General features: G+C 35.3%; 1 protein-coding gene across 5 annotated transcripts in view; it reads left to right on the forward strand.

The window, feature by feature from the left end:
* The window catches only part of LOC149774518 (uncharacterized), a 643,609-nt gene that overhangs the window by 47,966 nt on the left and 578,830 nt on the right, over window positions 1-16,813 (forward strand). For all 5 annotated transcript variants that reach the window (XR_016416846.1, XM_089945254.1, XM_089945255.1 and 2 more), the window contains one exon: window positions 15,770-16,135. Coding sequence is in view for 4 of the 5 variants with exons in the window: in XM_089945254.1 (XP_089801380.1) it covers window positions 15,770-16,135 (366 nt within the window). In the remaining variant the exon portion in view is untranslated. The remainder of the gene's footprint in view (window positions 1-15,769; window positions 16,136-16,813) is intronic.

Here is a 16,813-nt window from a genome sequence, read left to right on the forward strand (position 1 = left end):
ATTTGGAAAGATGGTAAAAAAAATTCAAGGCCAAGATTGGTCTGAAATGTTAATTAGGTTGTTTATAGTTTTACAAAGGATTGCAGCCAGATGAGGACTAGTTCAAAGTACAGTAGTCCCCCTCTTATAAGGCCACCTCTATTGCAGCAGGGAAGTGGCCTTATAATGAGAGTTGCCTTTGTAGAGGGGGATGACAAATGTGAATAGTAAATACATATGAAGAAAGTCTCAAGTACATTTAATGCTAAAACATTTAATATGTTCATTAAAAAATCACATTCATGTTTTGAAATAAATGTAAAACAAACTGTTTCATCATTTTCAAAAGAATGTTATGAATAACCTTTGATATAGACTTAAAACTGTCTTTATAATTATGTTACAGATCACATAATCTGTCACTATGTTGGTAACAGTCTAAAAGACAAACCAGTCTCGTCACAGTTAAAAATAGCCTTTGCTGTCATATCCCCTGTATATATCGTTTAGTCTTTTGTTTCAATCTTCGACAACTTCATTATTAACATCAGCTGATTCTCCACTATGGACAGAACACTTAATATTGTGTCGCACTTGAAATCTGTGTAACCATCCGTTACGTGCGGTATAGTCATCATATCCCAATTCAGCTGACAAAATCGTTGCTTTTTCTTGTCATTCAAATCAAGATACAAACATCTCCTGGCTCAAATAATCTTCCTTTCTCCGTCCATTTCACCTTCCCACTTCTGGAGAATTGATTCCTTACCTTTCATGATATTGTTTATCTGAGTCTTTCCGACATTATAGTTTTCTGCAAGGATCCTCGACACACACACCCACCTCTCGGTCAGTTGAATTACTTTCACTTTCTCTTCTAAACTGAGAATTTTTCTTTTCCTCGATGACATATTGATCTTTTTGCAGTAAGTTATTCATGTTGCCAACTAAACAAATTGCCGTGTGTTTTTAAAGGAAGTGATCATGTCACGTGATTCGTTAGTCGCAGTCTGGTACCCTATTGTTTTTATACATTTCTTTACACTAAGTGAGAGAAGCCAAAACGGCTTCGATATGTACCATTAACATCACGCAGATTTAACCTTGTGGCCGTTAGGACTTGTAATATTGACAATTATTGTCAGTAGTAATTGCCACTAATTATCAAAGTGAACAAGCTCAATATCCTACTAAGGGGAGAAATAAAGGCTATCAAACCATTTTCCTGCCGACTTGTGTATTGTACATCGATACTGCCACTTCTCAGCTGTTACTACTGTTCAATAATTGTAATCTTAACAATTATCAGAGTGACTAAACCGGACATCTTATGATAACACAACAGTAAGGTTAATTGGATTACATGTACTTACCCTTTTGTATGGATTAAAATTTGAGTCTTTCTCGGCTTTACCGAATAAATGGGGTTTCTCGTGAGGCGTAAATGATATAATATTAACCGTAGTGGTACATGTATTTTAGTCAACACTTCTTTCAGTAATGAAAACCTGACATCAGGAAACAGAAGTCGGATTATTTAACACACGTTATGAATAAAATACTGGTTCTGGATACATATTACAATAAAATGCAGCCGCTTGTGAGGGTAAATTTTATATTATTGCACTAATATACTGACCGCTGGTCGCGTTAGCCGGGTGGCCTTTCGTGAGGGGTAATTTTGAACATAAACTCGTCGGTGCCAACGGATTCTGGCTGTAAGGAGTGGGTGGCCGCTAGTCATGGTGGGGGTGGGGGCGTTCAAGAGGGGGACTACTGTACTGGATTTATGGGTAGACTTGTTTTACAAGGATGGAGTCTGCAAAAGTTCTATCCAGCTTTCAGCTTCATACAATTCTTTAAAGCAGTGTTTGACCTTGTCACAAGACACCTAGTCTGTATGACAAAGTTTGGACCTAACTGTTGATCATAGCAAGCAAATCTGTAGTTATCTACTGGTGTGATAAAAGAAAAACTCAGCAGTGGGATATATGATCACTTGGAACAAAGGATGAGATGCCAGCTTCTACCATAAACTAACTGATTTTGCATAGAAGTGGACATCAATTGTCTAATGTTTAGCAAGCCATACTTCAAGAGATTAACAGGAAAGAAAATTCTGAATGCTCAAAATTTTAATTTATTTTGTTTTATGTTAATACACATCCAAAAGCAATAAGCATGATACATGTATTTTCAAAATGCATGATCAATCCTATTCTTATATGAACTCAATAACATGCAAATTTCCATAGTGCCTAAATGCACATAGACTGTGTTTGCTAAAGAGCAAAGCTCTGTATAACTAGACTTAATTAGAGATAGACTTACTTAAAGATGAAAATGTGATTATGATAGGTCACGGGGATAAAATTAGATAAGTTGTTAGAGTACCAATTCATAAATGCCCTGATTCATGATTGTAGCAATATACAAGATGAAAAAGAGCAACTAAGCTAACTCGTAATGGTGGACATTTTGAAATATCGGTATATGACTCAGTTTTAACTTAGTTAAGAGAATATGTGTTTATTTAATTTTGCAGCAAGTACAATGGCACTGGAAATTGCATTTGGAAAGAAATACAATTCCATGTAAATTGAAAGAAGATATTTAAGAAAGTTTTGATAAGAGAAATCGAAAAACTTTCAAATGTTTTGACTTGTTTTTGTTGCTCACTGCAAAGACTGCACAAAAGGTGCCTGATTGTATAATGCTTATATTATCAACCAGAAAGGTCTTGTCTCAAACAATCAACATTATTATTTTATGGTTGTACTGCTCATTGACTGTATTATCTAATTTGATTCATTTCTTTAGAATTTCTCTCGTGGCTTTATCCCACACAGTTTTTTAACAGGAACTTTATTAAACTCGTACTCTTGGCATTAATGTTAGGTGTTTTGCTCTTGAATCATCCATGTACTCCAAGTCTTGAGATTTCTCCAAGCAGTTGACATGTATCGATGTTCAGTGTTATATATTTCATTCTTTCAAGCAGTTATCTTATACTTTGGCTCATTTCCGCCAACTCTGTAAAATGTAAACTTAATGCTCTGTGTCATAATTCATTTAGCCTCTGTTCATTTTGTTAATAGATCTGGTTCTCTGGCAATATTCAGAGTTCAATCCTTAAATAAGTCTTGTCATTCGTCGCTATACATCATGGCGGTTATGTATCGAATAGTTGACTTTTTTTGTACTGATTATATTTTTTTTATATCACTGATTGATCCTCGTTTATTCTTAAAGGCGAACATAACGGATGTAGTAATTTTTGTCACACTTGCTTTGATATTACAGAGCTAACTATGGAAGTGTTCGTTTTCATTTATGAACTTGAACATGTTTTGATATTTATTTAATACTGTTATATTGGTTCTCTAAAAAATACAACATTTTGGAATAAGTTTAGCAAAATCTTGGCCTAGTCTGGTGACTATTTACCAGCCATGCTGAATATGTTATTTCCCCTGACATCAAGGAAATTAGGCAGAATCACAAGGACAGTTTAGCACTCAGACACCAGGATGCAGTGCTCCGTAAAATGGATTAACTGTGTGCTTTTCAACTCACAGTGACCATTTAGCCAAACCAATCTATTGATTAACGATTTGTAAGAATTTCGTCAACAAAATGAAAAACAAAACTCAGCGACAGTTGATATTGAGTCTGTTGCAGGAATACAGGATATTTGGCACATTACTGGAAACGATATCTTAATAGCAGGTGCACTTTCACTTGTATGGAAGTTCTATATTGCTTTATTTTGAATATAATGTTTGTCATTAATAAGATATATTCCTGGTAATTTTATTGTTATATTCTCATATATGTTTGCATCAATCTTTCTCGTTCTCTATGAGCGGGTGTGTTATGAATATTTATGAAAGGAGCTGTTATATATATCTATATTGTGTCTTTTCCGTTTGTCACATGATAGTAGATAACATCAGAGCTATAAATGAATGTTTACATGTCTTATAATTAACCGTAATAATGAACCTCTGTAAAATTGTGGGGTGATTCAGCCCTGTGTGTTCTGTTGTGTTGTGTCATGTGACTTTGGATGTATTGCGAAATAGATCGAGCAGGAAAACATTGCGTTGTAGACCCTAAGGGTGCATGCAAAGTGAAGAGGGTAATTAATCCATTACTATTTTCCTATGTTCTGGTTTTAATAACAGTCGACAGATGTATTTATCGTTGTGGTTAGGTATAATTCTAGGGGAACCGATTGTTTGGATTATTCATTACAAAGTGCTTGTTGACTCTGGATTAAAGTATTGTTATTACTATTATGAGTTCCATGATACGGTTTATTAGACAATGTCATACATTAAAACTTTTGACACTTTAGCACATTCAAGATTTCAGGTACGTTAGCAGATTCGACTTCTGAAATTAATTCGAACGCTCGTTTCTGTGAGACTTGTTTATAACGTTTAGTGTTTATTTTGAATTTAATTTATAATACTGTAAGTTACTCTAATATATTTATTTCATAACATAGAGAATTAAATTATTTGTCAAATTTTACACAACTTGTTGGTTTTGCGTCTATCTGTTGCTTAGTTTAAGACCATAATCATAACATATGATTTGGAATGTATAACCTTATCACAGAGTATCCCAACGTAGCATAGCAAGCCTTATTTGGAAAACACATTACCGTGACAATCTCGTGCTATCTGTCATTTTGGACAAAGTATGGTTAGCATACATATACCAATATAATTTTCATGATGGTTCAGTTTGCTTAATAATATTATCATTAGCCAAACTTCCTGACAAACACAAGTCTACTTAGATAGTAGATTTTAACTTTAGTCATATTTTTGTCTTTGAAAATAGTTTTATTTGCTCTATCATAAGGTAAAGGACCAAATCATAATCTCAGCTACCTCGTGGCCATGCTACCTTAAGTTGTGTTATTCAGGCTTTGCACAAATTGTATCCAACACCGAATTCAATAAACATAGCGACCCTCATGTGTCTAAGAATGAGGTTGAAAATAAAATTTTGGTCCCTATCTTTTCAATTCTACAACTTCAGCAAAAGTGAGGTAAATGGTTAGCAATAAATCGAAAATGTTTAAATCTGTCATGATAAAAACAAATAATTAAAAGCATATTATACATTTAAAAAGATGACCAGATTTTGCATTTTGTGATGGCGGTTGGTTCGTGCAGAAATATAAAAATTAAAGAAGACACATTTAAAGTGTCCAGCAAATTAATTATGCATTAGCATAATTTAATTAGCGTTAGCAAGTTCGTATAAAAAGTACGGAAAATCTAATGCACATAATTTTCTTCAGAATCAATAAACATTTTATATGGCGTTTTATAGCAACTATGTTTTCAACTTTTTGCGAAGGTGATAATTTGTACAAGTAAACTTATATCCTTTTAAATTAATTATGGATCTGGGATTGAACTAGAAACCTTTAGTCGAAGCACTTTATCTGTGTCCTGCAACTCATTTAAAAATTTCATTTAAACTAGATGTTGTCATTGTTTTCTTAGAGATGAATAGTTATTACAGACACTGAAATAACCTTCATATAAATCAATACGCACACTTTTTACATAATAAAATGGGAAAGCATTTTGCAGCCTTGAATACAACAAAGAAAATAGAGAGATCAATAACCGTGTATATTTAAATAGGAAACATTGCTTATGACGAGATAAAGATGTTTTGATCTGAAATTTTGATAGCATTTAATGAAATGGGCAGTATGGATGTGGAATGTTCGACAAAAACAAATTGAATCCAGGATTTGGCAAGATCAATTACATGTTTCATATTTTTTGAAAATTTTGCCATTATTGTTGGAGTTTGAAATGCCCTTATCAGATGAATCTGCTTGTACTTTAATGCAGTACTTCAATGAAACAAACAAGTATATAGATCTGATACAATCGCATCTGATATGGCTGTAACATGATGAAGCCGAGTTGCTAACGAGTGACAATATAGTTTCGGGAATGAGATGTTATTTATAATGTTTTTACATTGCTGCCTGTGACACAATACACATGCACACAAAGTCCAACAATGGATTTAACGGAATCATGCAAACAGAGTTCTCTGACAGATGTAAAAAATATATCGTTCGTAAATGGAACTATTCAGAACATGAACTTCGGACGTGAGAATCAACGTAAGAAACTTGTTTCTAAATGATATTAGTATATGACTCGACATCTTCGCAAGCCAAGATTCTGATATGATAACCCTATCTACACATTAGCGGATCGAACAGATATATCGCTGCTTTGTTCTAGCAACATCTGTTGGATCTCATGAGTTGCCTCCCTTAGTATGTAATGCCAACTAAACAACATTAGTACATTGTATAGCGGCCGAAAATGGTGGAAGCAATTGACCTCAAAAGGATACTATGTATGTTTAAAATCGAAAATATGACTATGTACCAGAAAAATCGCCAGTACAGGTGTACTTGAGTGAAAGGTCTTAGTGCAAACATGGACCGGCAGTGGAACATTGCTTATTTATCTGCCCATTCAAGTTGTGTGCTCCTTTGTTTTGATCATTTAGGAATCTTAACTTGTTTTTTGATTGGATGCAGTGACTTGCTGCTGCATCCAATGAAATTCTCAGATCCGAAGCACATAAATACCTGCTCGATACGCCCAGGTGTATAATAGGGTATCCCTTCAGCAAAACCTTAACCGTGTGTCATTGATTAATTTCATACTTAAGTTCACTTCTGCAATCAGTGTCAATGGCGACCAAATTATTAGGTATTTTTATACTTGAAATGACGACTGATATTTTTAAGTAGCTAGTCCTATAGCTATGAATGTTTGTACGTATTTAAATCACTATTCCTCATCTTCATCCAGGCAGAAAATATTTAAAGCATGTTGATAATTCAATTGCAAAATATGAGAAGTGCCATATCGTTGATTTAATATATGTTTGTAAACTCATTATGACCATCTGTTACAGACTCGCTTTCTGTAACTCCTGTTGTAAGGTGTTCTTGAGAACTAAGTGCAGTAAATTTACCCGTCTTTCATTGATCTAACCCGTGTCAGACAAGCATGATGAACAGCTAAATGCCTTGTTGCTGAGACTGGATAACAATTTATGTATTTGTCAATATTCAACATTTGCATATACATGTACTATATATTCTTTTATATTTATTTTCTTTTTATAGATCAGCTCTATCAAATATATACGTAATTCGGGTGGATATATTAAGTTTCTGCTCTCTTGTCTCAGTTGAAAATAAAAGACATCATGGCTTTTTTCTCTGAATTATTACAATTTCATACATTCCACAACAGGTTAGTCCTGGGTGGAAAAAAATCACATCATGCCATTATGTTGTCACACCTGGTGAATAAACCATGTGCGGCCATTCCTCAAATATGCTTGTTTAGGAACTTAGGAAGTAAATGGAAAAACAGTTTAACCAACCCATTAATTAAAGTATGAAACAATTTCACACCAACATTATAAGACTAATTTATAAATGAGTTTGTTTATAAATGTCTTAACATAAAAAATGGGAAAAATTGAAATATTTTTGAGTTGAGGGAAGAGACAGATTATACAGAGTCTGGACCTAGTCAAATAGTTGGAAAACTGGTCTGGTTTCATGTATATTCATGGTACTGTATAGTTTTGTGGCCATTCAGTAACATATTCAAACGTTGTAAATATATCAGTGAACATTTTCTTGATTTCATGTTTAAAGAAATTCGTTGCTTACTTGATATTATTTTTAATTATTCAGCCTTAGTTTTAATCGACCCATCATGTGGCCGTTAGGCTACAAGATGAGTCAACCTCAGCCAAGCCAGGGGTTATACACTCAACAACAAATCATGTTCATGCCACCACCTCAGTATAGCTCTACTGCACCACATGTGATCATGCCAATGGTAAGAGAACCTAGCACAGTATCAAATAGACTTGGAGATGAAGCAATATTATTCATTAACATATCCCTTTCTGTAAATGAACATGTGCTTTTTAAGTGACAGTTTTTGATAGCTTTGGCATGAGACATACCTTACAAATGTATTTGACCATTTCCGCCGATGTTTAATGGAATTATGTTATTACGTTTTTAACAATTATATTACAATCAGTGGAGCATGCGGCTGTCAGGCTACCGGATGAGTCAATGTCAGCCAAGTCAAGTGTTATACACTAACAACAAACCATGTTCATGCCACTACCTCAGTAATGCTCTACTACACCAAGTGTCATCATGCTGATGGTTAGATAACCTTTAGACCGAGTAGCATAATGTAAAAAGGACTCCGAGATGAAGTAATATTGAAGTCTATTAAAGATACTCCCTTGAACTAATTGTGTGGAAGTGTGCTTTTTGGAGTACCAATTATTGTAAGAGTTGGAACCAGGTTTACATTACAAATGTATTTGACCATTTCTACTGACACGTAATATTAATGTCCTTTTGTATCTCTTTAGACCTATGACATGGCACACTGTCTGTCATCCAGCCATTATATGATTGCTTTCTATTATGTCTTGACTTGACATGCAGATTCATGGTGGTCTTGAACTAGTTGGTTTTATAGGAATTATGAATTGGGTACTATTGCTCTTCAAAGAGCTGAAATGGTCAGCAACAGAGTTTGATAACAGCAACCACTAGATTGTGCCTGGCTATAGTAGATAGGGGAAAGACATCCGAGTAAACATAGTATGATTATCGCAATTTTAGACTTTAAGTTATAAAACAAAGTCAGTATGGGTCGTCAGCTATCATAGACATTCTAGAAAATTTCGCCTCCAGTTCTCCTGTAGATGATGTTGGAAGAGAGCTCACATCACTGATCAAAGTCTTATATTGTTGAACTATCAATGTAAAGCGCCAGCAGATCTGAATCTACGCTGTTCTATTGCTGAATTTGAACGACTGATGCAGACTTTATTGATATTAATGACAGAGCATCATATATGATATTCAGCTGTTTCTTGATTATCAATACCTTGTCATACTTTCAAAGAACAAATCTGTACTGGATGTGTTGGTGAAGATTTTTCAATTCATTTATCCTTTCGTGTTATATCAAAGTTCAAATATTCAATGTGATCTGAAAATGTAAGGATGGTCACACGAGTTATTAACTATTTTGTGGAAATAAGTCAGTTTATAGCTCCTTTTACTAGCAAGTGTGAACAAACGAAAAGCGAAAAGAAAAAGTAAAACAAACCCCTAACCCCAAGATAAAACAAAAAAGAGAGATATGAAAGGTATACAAAGACAAGAGCTACAGAAAAACAATATGGATTTTCACTGTAACACCAGTTAAGGAAAAGGATACAATAGAAACTCACTTTTGTTTTGCTTTCGTTGCTGCTGCTGTCTTATTACCTGATAAGATACCCAAACTAAAACCAGGTTTGCCGGACCTCCTTTGTCCCAGAGTAGCCCCTATCTTTCTCCTTTGAGGAGATGCAGTGGCCAAATTTAATAATTCCAAGATGCAACCCTGCAAAAACATGCCATATATTTTAATTTGGTGGTCTAAATTGGTCCTAAATGAAAATGTTGCTTCTTGAATAGGCAATGCTGGACATTCCTCTGATAGTTCCCCAAGAATGGAGGCTAGCTCATATCAGCATGTAGGTTCAGCTGAAAGACGTTTTGTGACATGTAGAAGGCGCCGAATAACAATAGTGCTGGTTTGATATCCAGCATCTCCGTTATGTTGGCCATTTTATTTGCTACTACTATTATATGGATGGTCAGATTTGCATGATGTTTTCAACATGACCTCTTATGACATGTTTTGATTATTTTAAATGACATTAACGCCAATCCGATCAATCCTATAAGAAACATGGTTAAATTGGTACCTATTTTACAAATCTTTATATTGTTTCTTAATATGAAAGGAATGGTTATTATATGCTTTATAACATACCTCAGCACATAGAGGCAAGCTATTGCACTACCTTTAGAGCTGGCATCAGCATCAACACAGATCTAAGCACATACATATGCACACCTTGACTGATTCGCAACTATTCTTTCTTTCTATGCGACAGTTTAGAGTGCATTTAATACAGTAGTACCTACTTCCTGGGTAGCAGCCTACTTGATACTTTCTTGACATTACTATTTTTTACAAGGTTTTATTTTGTTTACGTTAGAGAGTTTTAAAGTTTTGCATGAATACCGTTATAGTTGGAATCCTGACACTTAGTTATAGTATACATCGTTAGGAGTGCTTATCACAAATGTAGGTCACGGAATTTCATGAACATTTTCTGCTAAGATTATTTTTTAAGTTCTCTTCAAATATCAAGCTAGGTGATTGTATACTATATTAGTTTTGCACCCTTAAAATAAAAGAAGGTCAATATGAACTTATTCCATATTTCATTGGCTTAAGGTTAAGATTTTGCATTTATTTCATAAGCTGTTGATCTTCAGTACCCTGTACACATACTGTTATACAACGATTCATGAAAGTGTTGGAGGTAATACATCTTTACGGGAACTACACCCTTCATGACATAAGTGTTCCATCTCAAGAATTGTATACATCTCTGTTAGTGCCTGACCTTACAACTAAAGCTCATTGTGATCTACATTTCACATTTTACTGTGTTAAGAATTTGAATTTAGCTCATGACCACAATATGTTTTTTCTATATACTGCATACTACTGTTATACCTGACTCATTAAATTAAACCTTGTGAAAGGGTATGTCTTCATGAGCACCTGTACTTCATTTCAGTAACAAATCATTATGGTTATGTTTTGTTTTCATTCGGTTAGATTTGACAGTTTTTGTTCATTTTCTCGAGCAACGTTCATGCTAGGTTTGTGAAATTGGTGATGGTGTGCACCACTGTTACTACTGCACCCGTGCAACAAAAGAGGCTCATCGTGACCTATACTTTAAGATTACTTCCCGTGGGTCCATGGTTCTCCGTCCACTAAATAAACTAGTCGCCATATATACTCCATCATGTGTTAAAAAGTAACGTCAAACCCCAACAACTCAAACTAATGTAACCTATTTGAAATTTACTGGCTTTGATCAGTTGTTTGTTGCATTTTATCTATTTGCCTCGTTTATGTTGCTCCATGCTTTATCGTACAATATGTTTAATTTCAATTTAAAATTAGATGACTGAGGGAAAAAATTGATAAACGGACGACATGTAAATTCCATGTTATGAGAGGGTAGCTACTCTGATATCATGGTAAAAACGAAACAATATTTTTACGATTGTCATAATGTTGGCAAATTTGGTGTATATGTTGCACAAGGTGTAAATTAACTTGAAAAATTAATGCTATTTCCATGGCATTCATTCCATTACTTATGCCGTCAAGCAGAAACTTATCAGAGATCATTTTAGAAATTTACATATAACTACATGTAACCACATGTGATGGTGAAAACAGCGCCGGAATTGTTGTTGATAATGCACCACCAACAAGAACATGAACTTAGATGTGGACCTTAGACTTCATTAAACAACTTCCAGTGTTCCAACGAAAAGTTATAAATCGTGTACAACAACTGTTCAAAGTCAGCACGCTTCAGTTGACAAATCCATCAGAAAACAACAGCAGACCATACTTTACATTTTGACTCTTCCTTGCCACCACAGATTCGATTTCTTGATTTTTGACAAATACGGTGATCATGTGTTCTGATTCTTTCAAGACATCATTTGACATTATCAGAAGACAAACTGATTAATAGACTGATTACACTGTTATTGATTTGGAGGACATATCGAGTAAATTTCCTAATAAGGGGTACAACCATGATTGGAATTGAGTGCTATTAATGAATTCATTTTTTAAAACAGTATACCTAAGAAAAAATCAATTTGCGAAGTAGAAATATATAGTTAGGTCAGTCTGTGTATGTAAAGTAAATAAACCATAGGTGGCATTATGCAGAAAAATGTTGAAAACTCTTAATACAATGATACTATTGAATCCACGATATCATAGGAGCCTACAATAACTATTTTCCATCATAGCTAATTATTTATAGAACTTCTTTGGTTTCGTTCAGAAAACTATGCTACAGAATTTCTCCCAACTATAGTGTATTATTTCACTGTAACAATGTGAAAAATCAATTATTAATTAACAACATGCTGACTTACTGCATCGAAATTAGTACATCTAATTAACAGTCATTTGTGATTAGGTCAGATGGCAAAATTTTGTATTAGGGTACCAAATAAGTATTGGTGGATGATAGTAGAAATCAATTATTGTTCCTAGTATTGTTTCGTATTTTTTTTGAGGGTTCTCTCCCTTTTTTGATCTTTCCAGACCAGTTAGGGAGGCCCTCCTGCCCTGCATGATTTGGATTGCTATTTTGTATGTTTTGCTATTATATTATTGTTTAATGAAGAACTGCCTTTTTTTAAATTTAAATTTTGTTGTTGTTGTTGTTGATGATATAATTAGGGTTTTATGTATTCATATTTTTTAATGTATTCATCTTTGCTAAGCCAGCTTTCGACTTCCATTCTTTTTTCCTTCTCCTCTTGTTGTTGTCTTCTTTTTTCTTTTCTTTTTCTTTTCGTCATTTCTCTGAGGGCTTTCCGTACTTCTGGGCTTGTTGTTCGTTGCCCATCTTCAGTAGTTTTTGTTATTTGTGATTCTTCGTCCTGCATTTGTTTTGTAGTTGTACTTTCTGTCTGTAGCGATTCCACTCTCTTTTTCCTTTCTTCTTCCTGTCTTATTCTCCTCATATATGGAAGTTCATGTGGATCTAAGTTTCCTTTCTGCAGTGACTTGGTGCTTTTTGATATATCTGATATTTTGGGTACTTGAGTTTTCTGGATTTGGAAGGTTGTGATCTCTTCCTGCAATGAATCTTCTCTTAGACTCTTTATATAAGGGTGCTCATCTTGCAGTTGTTCTGCAATTTCTACACCTTGCTGTAATAAATTGGCTTCCTGTTGCTGTTGTGATTGTATTGGTCCAATTTCTGTTCCTTGTTGGTTTTGTAAGGTTTGTTGTTGTTGTTGGTTCCTTATTCCTTGTTGCTATTTTGATTGCATCGTCCTTTGTTTTTGTTGCTGTCTGTTTTTTTTTTTTGTTGTTGACTTTTTTCTTCTTGTATTTGGACTAGTTGTTTCTGTTGTAGTTGTTTCCTTTGGTCTATTGTCATCTGTGAGTCTTTATTATCTGCTTGTATCTGTATTTGTTGTTGTTGTTGCTGTTGTTTATATTCTTTTTGTCTATTTTCTACAGAAGTCTGGGCTTGCGTCTGTTGTTGTTGTTGTTGAATTTTCTGCCCTTGTTTTGTGTTTATAGTTTCTTTCTGTACTGGCTTTTGACTTTCCTGTTGTTGTTCAGTTTGTATTTGATCTATCCTTTGTTTGTTTTTTTTGCTGCTTGTATAGGTACTAGCTGTTCTTGTATTTGTTGTCATTCGTTTTGTTGTTTGGTACCTTGTTGTATGTTTTCTACTACTTTTACTGCTTCTCCTGCTTGTTTCTGTACTTATAGCTGTTGCTGTTGTTGCTGTTGTTGCTGCTCATAAAGTTCTTGTCCGTTTCCATCTTGTGATATTTGTTGTTGTTGCTGCTGCGTTTTTTCTGTTATTTGTCCACAGGATGTGTTTGTTGTTGTTGTTGTCGTTGTCGGTACTCTTTCTTCAGCTGTCGTTTCTTGACTTTTGGGACATTTAAAAGGTGTATGGCCTATTTTTCCACATCTATTGCATATACGATCGCATATGCATCCTTTGTACCAAGACTTGGCTAGGAATCCAAACACGTACAATGCTCTCTTGATTTTCTTCATATCGTTTTTTTTTTTTTTATTTCCAGTATTCGTGTTCCGTCTAGTATTGTTGTTGTTTCTATAGTTCTATTTCTGCGCTGAGATTACTGGGATATGAAATTTTTCCTCAAACCGTTTTACTATTTCGTCCAGTGGGATTTCGAGTGGGATGTTGGTCACATGTAATTCTCCTATTTGTTTTTTAATTTCTCTTAGCACGGGTGCTGGTTCTTTTACTGTCACTTTTTCTTTCTCCATATGGCAAAGTCGGTGTCTTCCCTTTTGGTCTTACGATGTAACCTTTGCATCCGTTAGGGTTTATGGAGTACACTCTGTTCATACATTCTGGATGCGCTATCTTCATTGCTATCATTACCGAAGCAATACTAGGTATTGTTTCCTTTTGTATGTGTCTCATATCTTTCTCTTGTGTACCTGACCGCTCCAGTGGCCTAGTGGTTAGAGCGTCCGCCTCGGATGCGGGAGGTCGTGCGTTCGATCTCCGGCCGAGTCATACCAGAGACTTAAAAAGTGGTACTAACAGCTGCCTCGCTTGGCGTTCAGCATTAAGAGGTTAGTGTTAGGACTGGTCGGCCTTGTGTCAGGATAATGTGACTGGGTGGGACATCATGCTACATGTCTGCGGCATGATGCCCCAGTGCTAGACATCACTATAAACTGCCACATTGCAGACATCGTAGCGATATGACTGAAAAATTGTTAAAGCTACGTTAAAAATCAAAATCACATCACACATCTCTTGTGCCCCTTTTCTATATGTGCGCTGCAGGTAGCTCCTGTCTTGCGTGTCGATTCTTCTTAGCTTGAAAAATTTACTCAGTTGATTTATTTCTGCCCTCGTCGCCATGTTTCCTCATGCTTTCCGTGCACTGGTTCGATTGAATTGACATTCTATTTGTTAATTTTCCATACCGTTTGTTTTTGTAGATATTTTGTGATTTTATATCCTTCTTTCCTTAATGGCAGTCTGTAATGGACAGAAAAGATAGTCCTGTCGGGGTCCCATAACTTCTAAACTGTTTGCTTTGTCCTTGCCATTTTCAGACGATAAAACATTAGACTGTACTTCTCAAGAAGAGTATAACATGAAGTGCTTGGTTTCTGCTTCGTAGTTCTGGCCATATCATTACATATTTTGTTCTAAACGCATCATACGTTAACACACTGTGACATAAACCATGTGATTATGAGGAACTAATAGCTGTCTATAGTATAGACCCTTGGGCAATCGTTCAATTACGGGGTATTCTTATAAATCCAGGGAATAAGCTTTCACACCAATTTCGCTTTGTGTTTTATTTTTCTTCTTCGATTATTGAGACTTTACTCAACTGGCACAATATAATGACCAAACAAACTCATTTGGATATATTGATTATGCCACTACCACCCAAAAAATACTTGTGCAAACTAGAACTAGATGCCTTTAAATTTTAGTGCTTAGTCAGCAACTTTGTCATTGTTTGTCCAACAATGAAATAATCTGTAAACTTGACCTATTGACCATTAGATTTTTTTTTATTATGGTGTTTATTTGGCAATTAGCTGGATAAACAAATCAAACGCAAGCAGATATATGATTTTGAGAGCTGCCATGACCAATGTCCAGTTGCTCAGTGTATGCGCCAATCAAAACCTTTGATTTGCTAAACATCGCAGGCAGATTCAGGGATATTAATAACTCTGTATAATGGGATATGTTAATCGCAGCGGGCGTCTTTTACATGCAACTTAGTATAGCAATTAGATGAGTGGAATGCTGCATGTTTTTAAACCGGGCCTAGCATATAGTGGCTTACCAAGTAATTATTGAGTGGAAATGGACTTTTTGCGAATTCATTTCAGCCAGGAGAGTGTCATATCTTTGGCAGGTGTCTTCTTGTTTCTAAAGATGAACATACTTGTCGCATTAGTGTTTACTGAAACACTATAACAATCGAGCATAATGTGCATATTTGTTCCTATGCTTTCAGATTGCTACCAACTACCCTCAAAGAATGTCCTCCCCAGCCTATCAAAAGAGTAAGCCAACCATGCAGCAGGGATTATTTCAACTGCCACAACAGAACACAACAAACTTTACTCCTCATGCTCACACTCACACTTACAATAACCCTGCAGCTCTTCTCTACAATGCAGCTCAGCAACAGAATAAACCACCCTCTGCCTTGGGGATGAGTGGTAAAGGACAGCCAGTAGCAAAGAAACGAGAGCGCACAGTGTTAATAATAATAGACCCAAATAGTGGGAAAGATATCATGGAAGAGGTTCAACAGGCACGAGGTACGCCCCCCTCATCGGGTTCCTTGGGGTCACACAGCACTGTCAGTGGTCGGGAGGTGAGATTAAAATATTTTAATATTTATTACTTGACATCTGATAGACAACGTTTTCTATATTGTTTCGAATATTAATGTCTTTCCGTGATTTCAGTTGATTTGTTCACTACTTGACGCAACTGTGCCCTTTGAAGTGGATTTTCCTTGCTGCTGGAATTATAGTCTTTGATCAGTTTTTTTCTTCTTCAAATTGGATGTTTGTGTGTGATTTGGATTCTTAACGTAGTTTAAATTTCTTTCAGTCTTATCACTATGATGTCTGCAGGGTAGCAGTTTACAGTTATGTCTAGTACTGGGGATCATGCCACATACATGTAGCATGATTTCCCACCCAGTCACATTATCCTAACACATGGCTGACCAGTCCTAACACTAAATCTGAATGCTGAGTACCTAGTGAGGTAGCTATTTGTACCATTTTTATAAGTCTTTCGTTTGACCCGACCGGGGTTTGAACCTGCTTCCTCTGTCATCCAAGATGGACGCTCTAACGACTAGTCCACCGGAGCAGTCAATTTAGATATTGAGATATTTGTATCATCATCATTACTCTGCATCATTTCATTATATGCGATGCTTTAACTTGAAAGAACTATTCTTTGGTGCAGGTAATGGCTATATACACTTTCTATTTTTGTTCCGCTATCTCGATATTAAAGCCCAAAAGGTGTTTGCATT

This window comes from Sinohyriopsis cumingii, unplaced genomic scaffold (genome assembly GCF_028554795.1).
Source record: "Sinohyriopsis cumingii isolate HCF-2022 unplaced genomic scaffold, ASM2855479v2 utg000229l, whole genome shotgun sequence".
NCBI lineage: Eukaryota > Metazoa > Mollusca > Bivalvia > Unionida > Unionidae > Sinohyriopsis > Sinohyriopsis cumingii.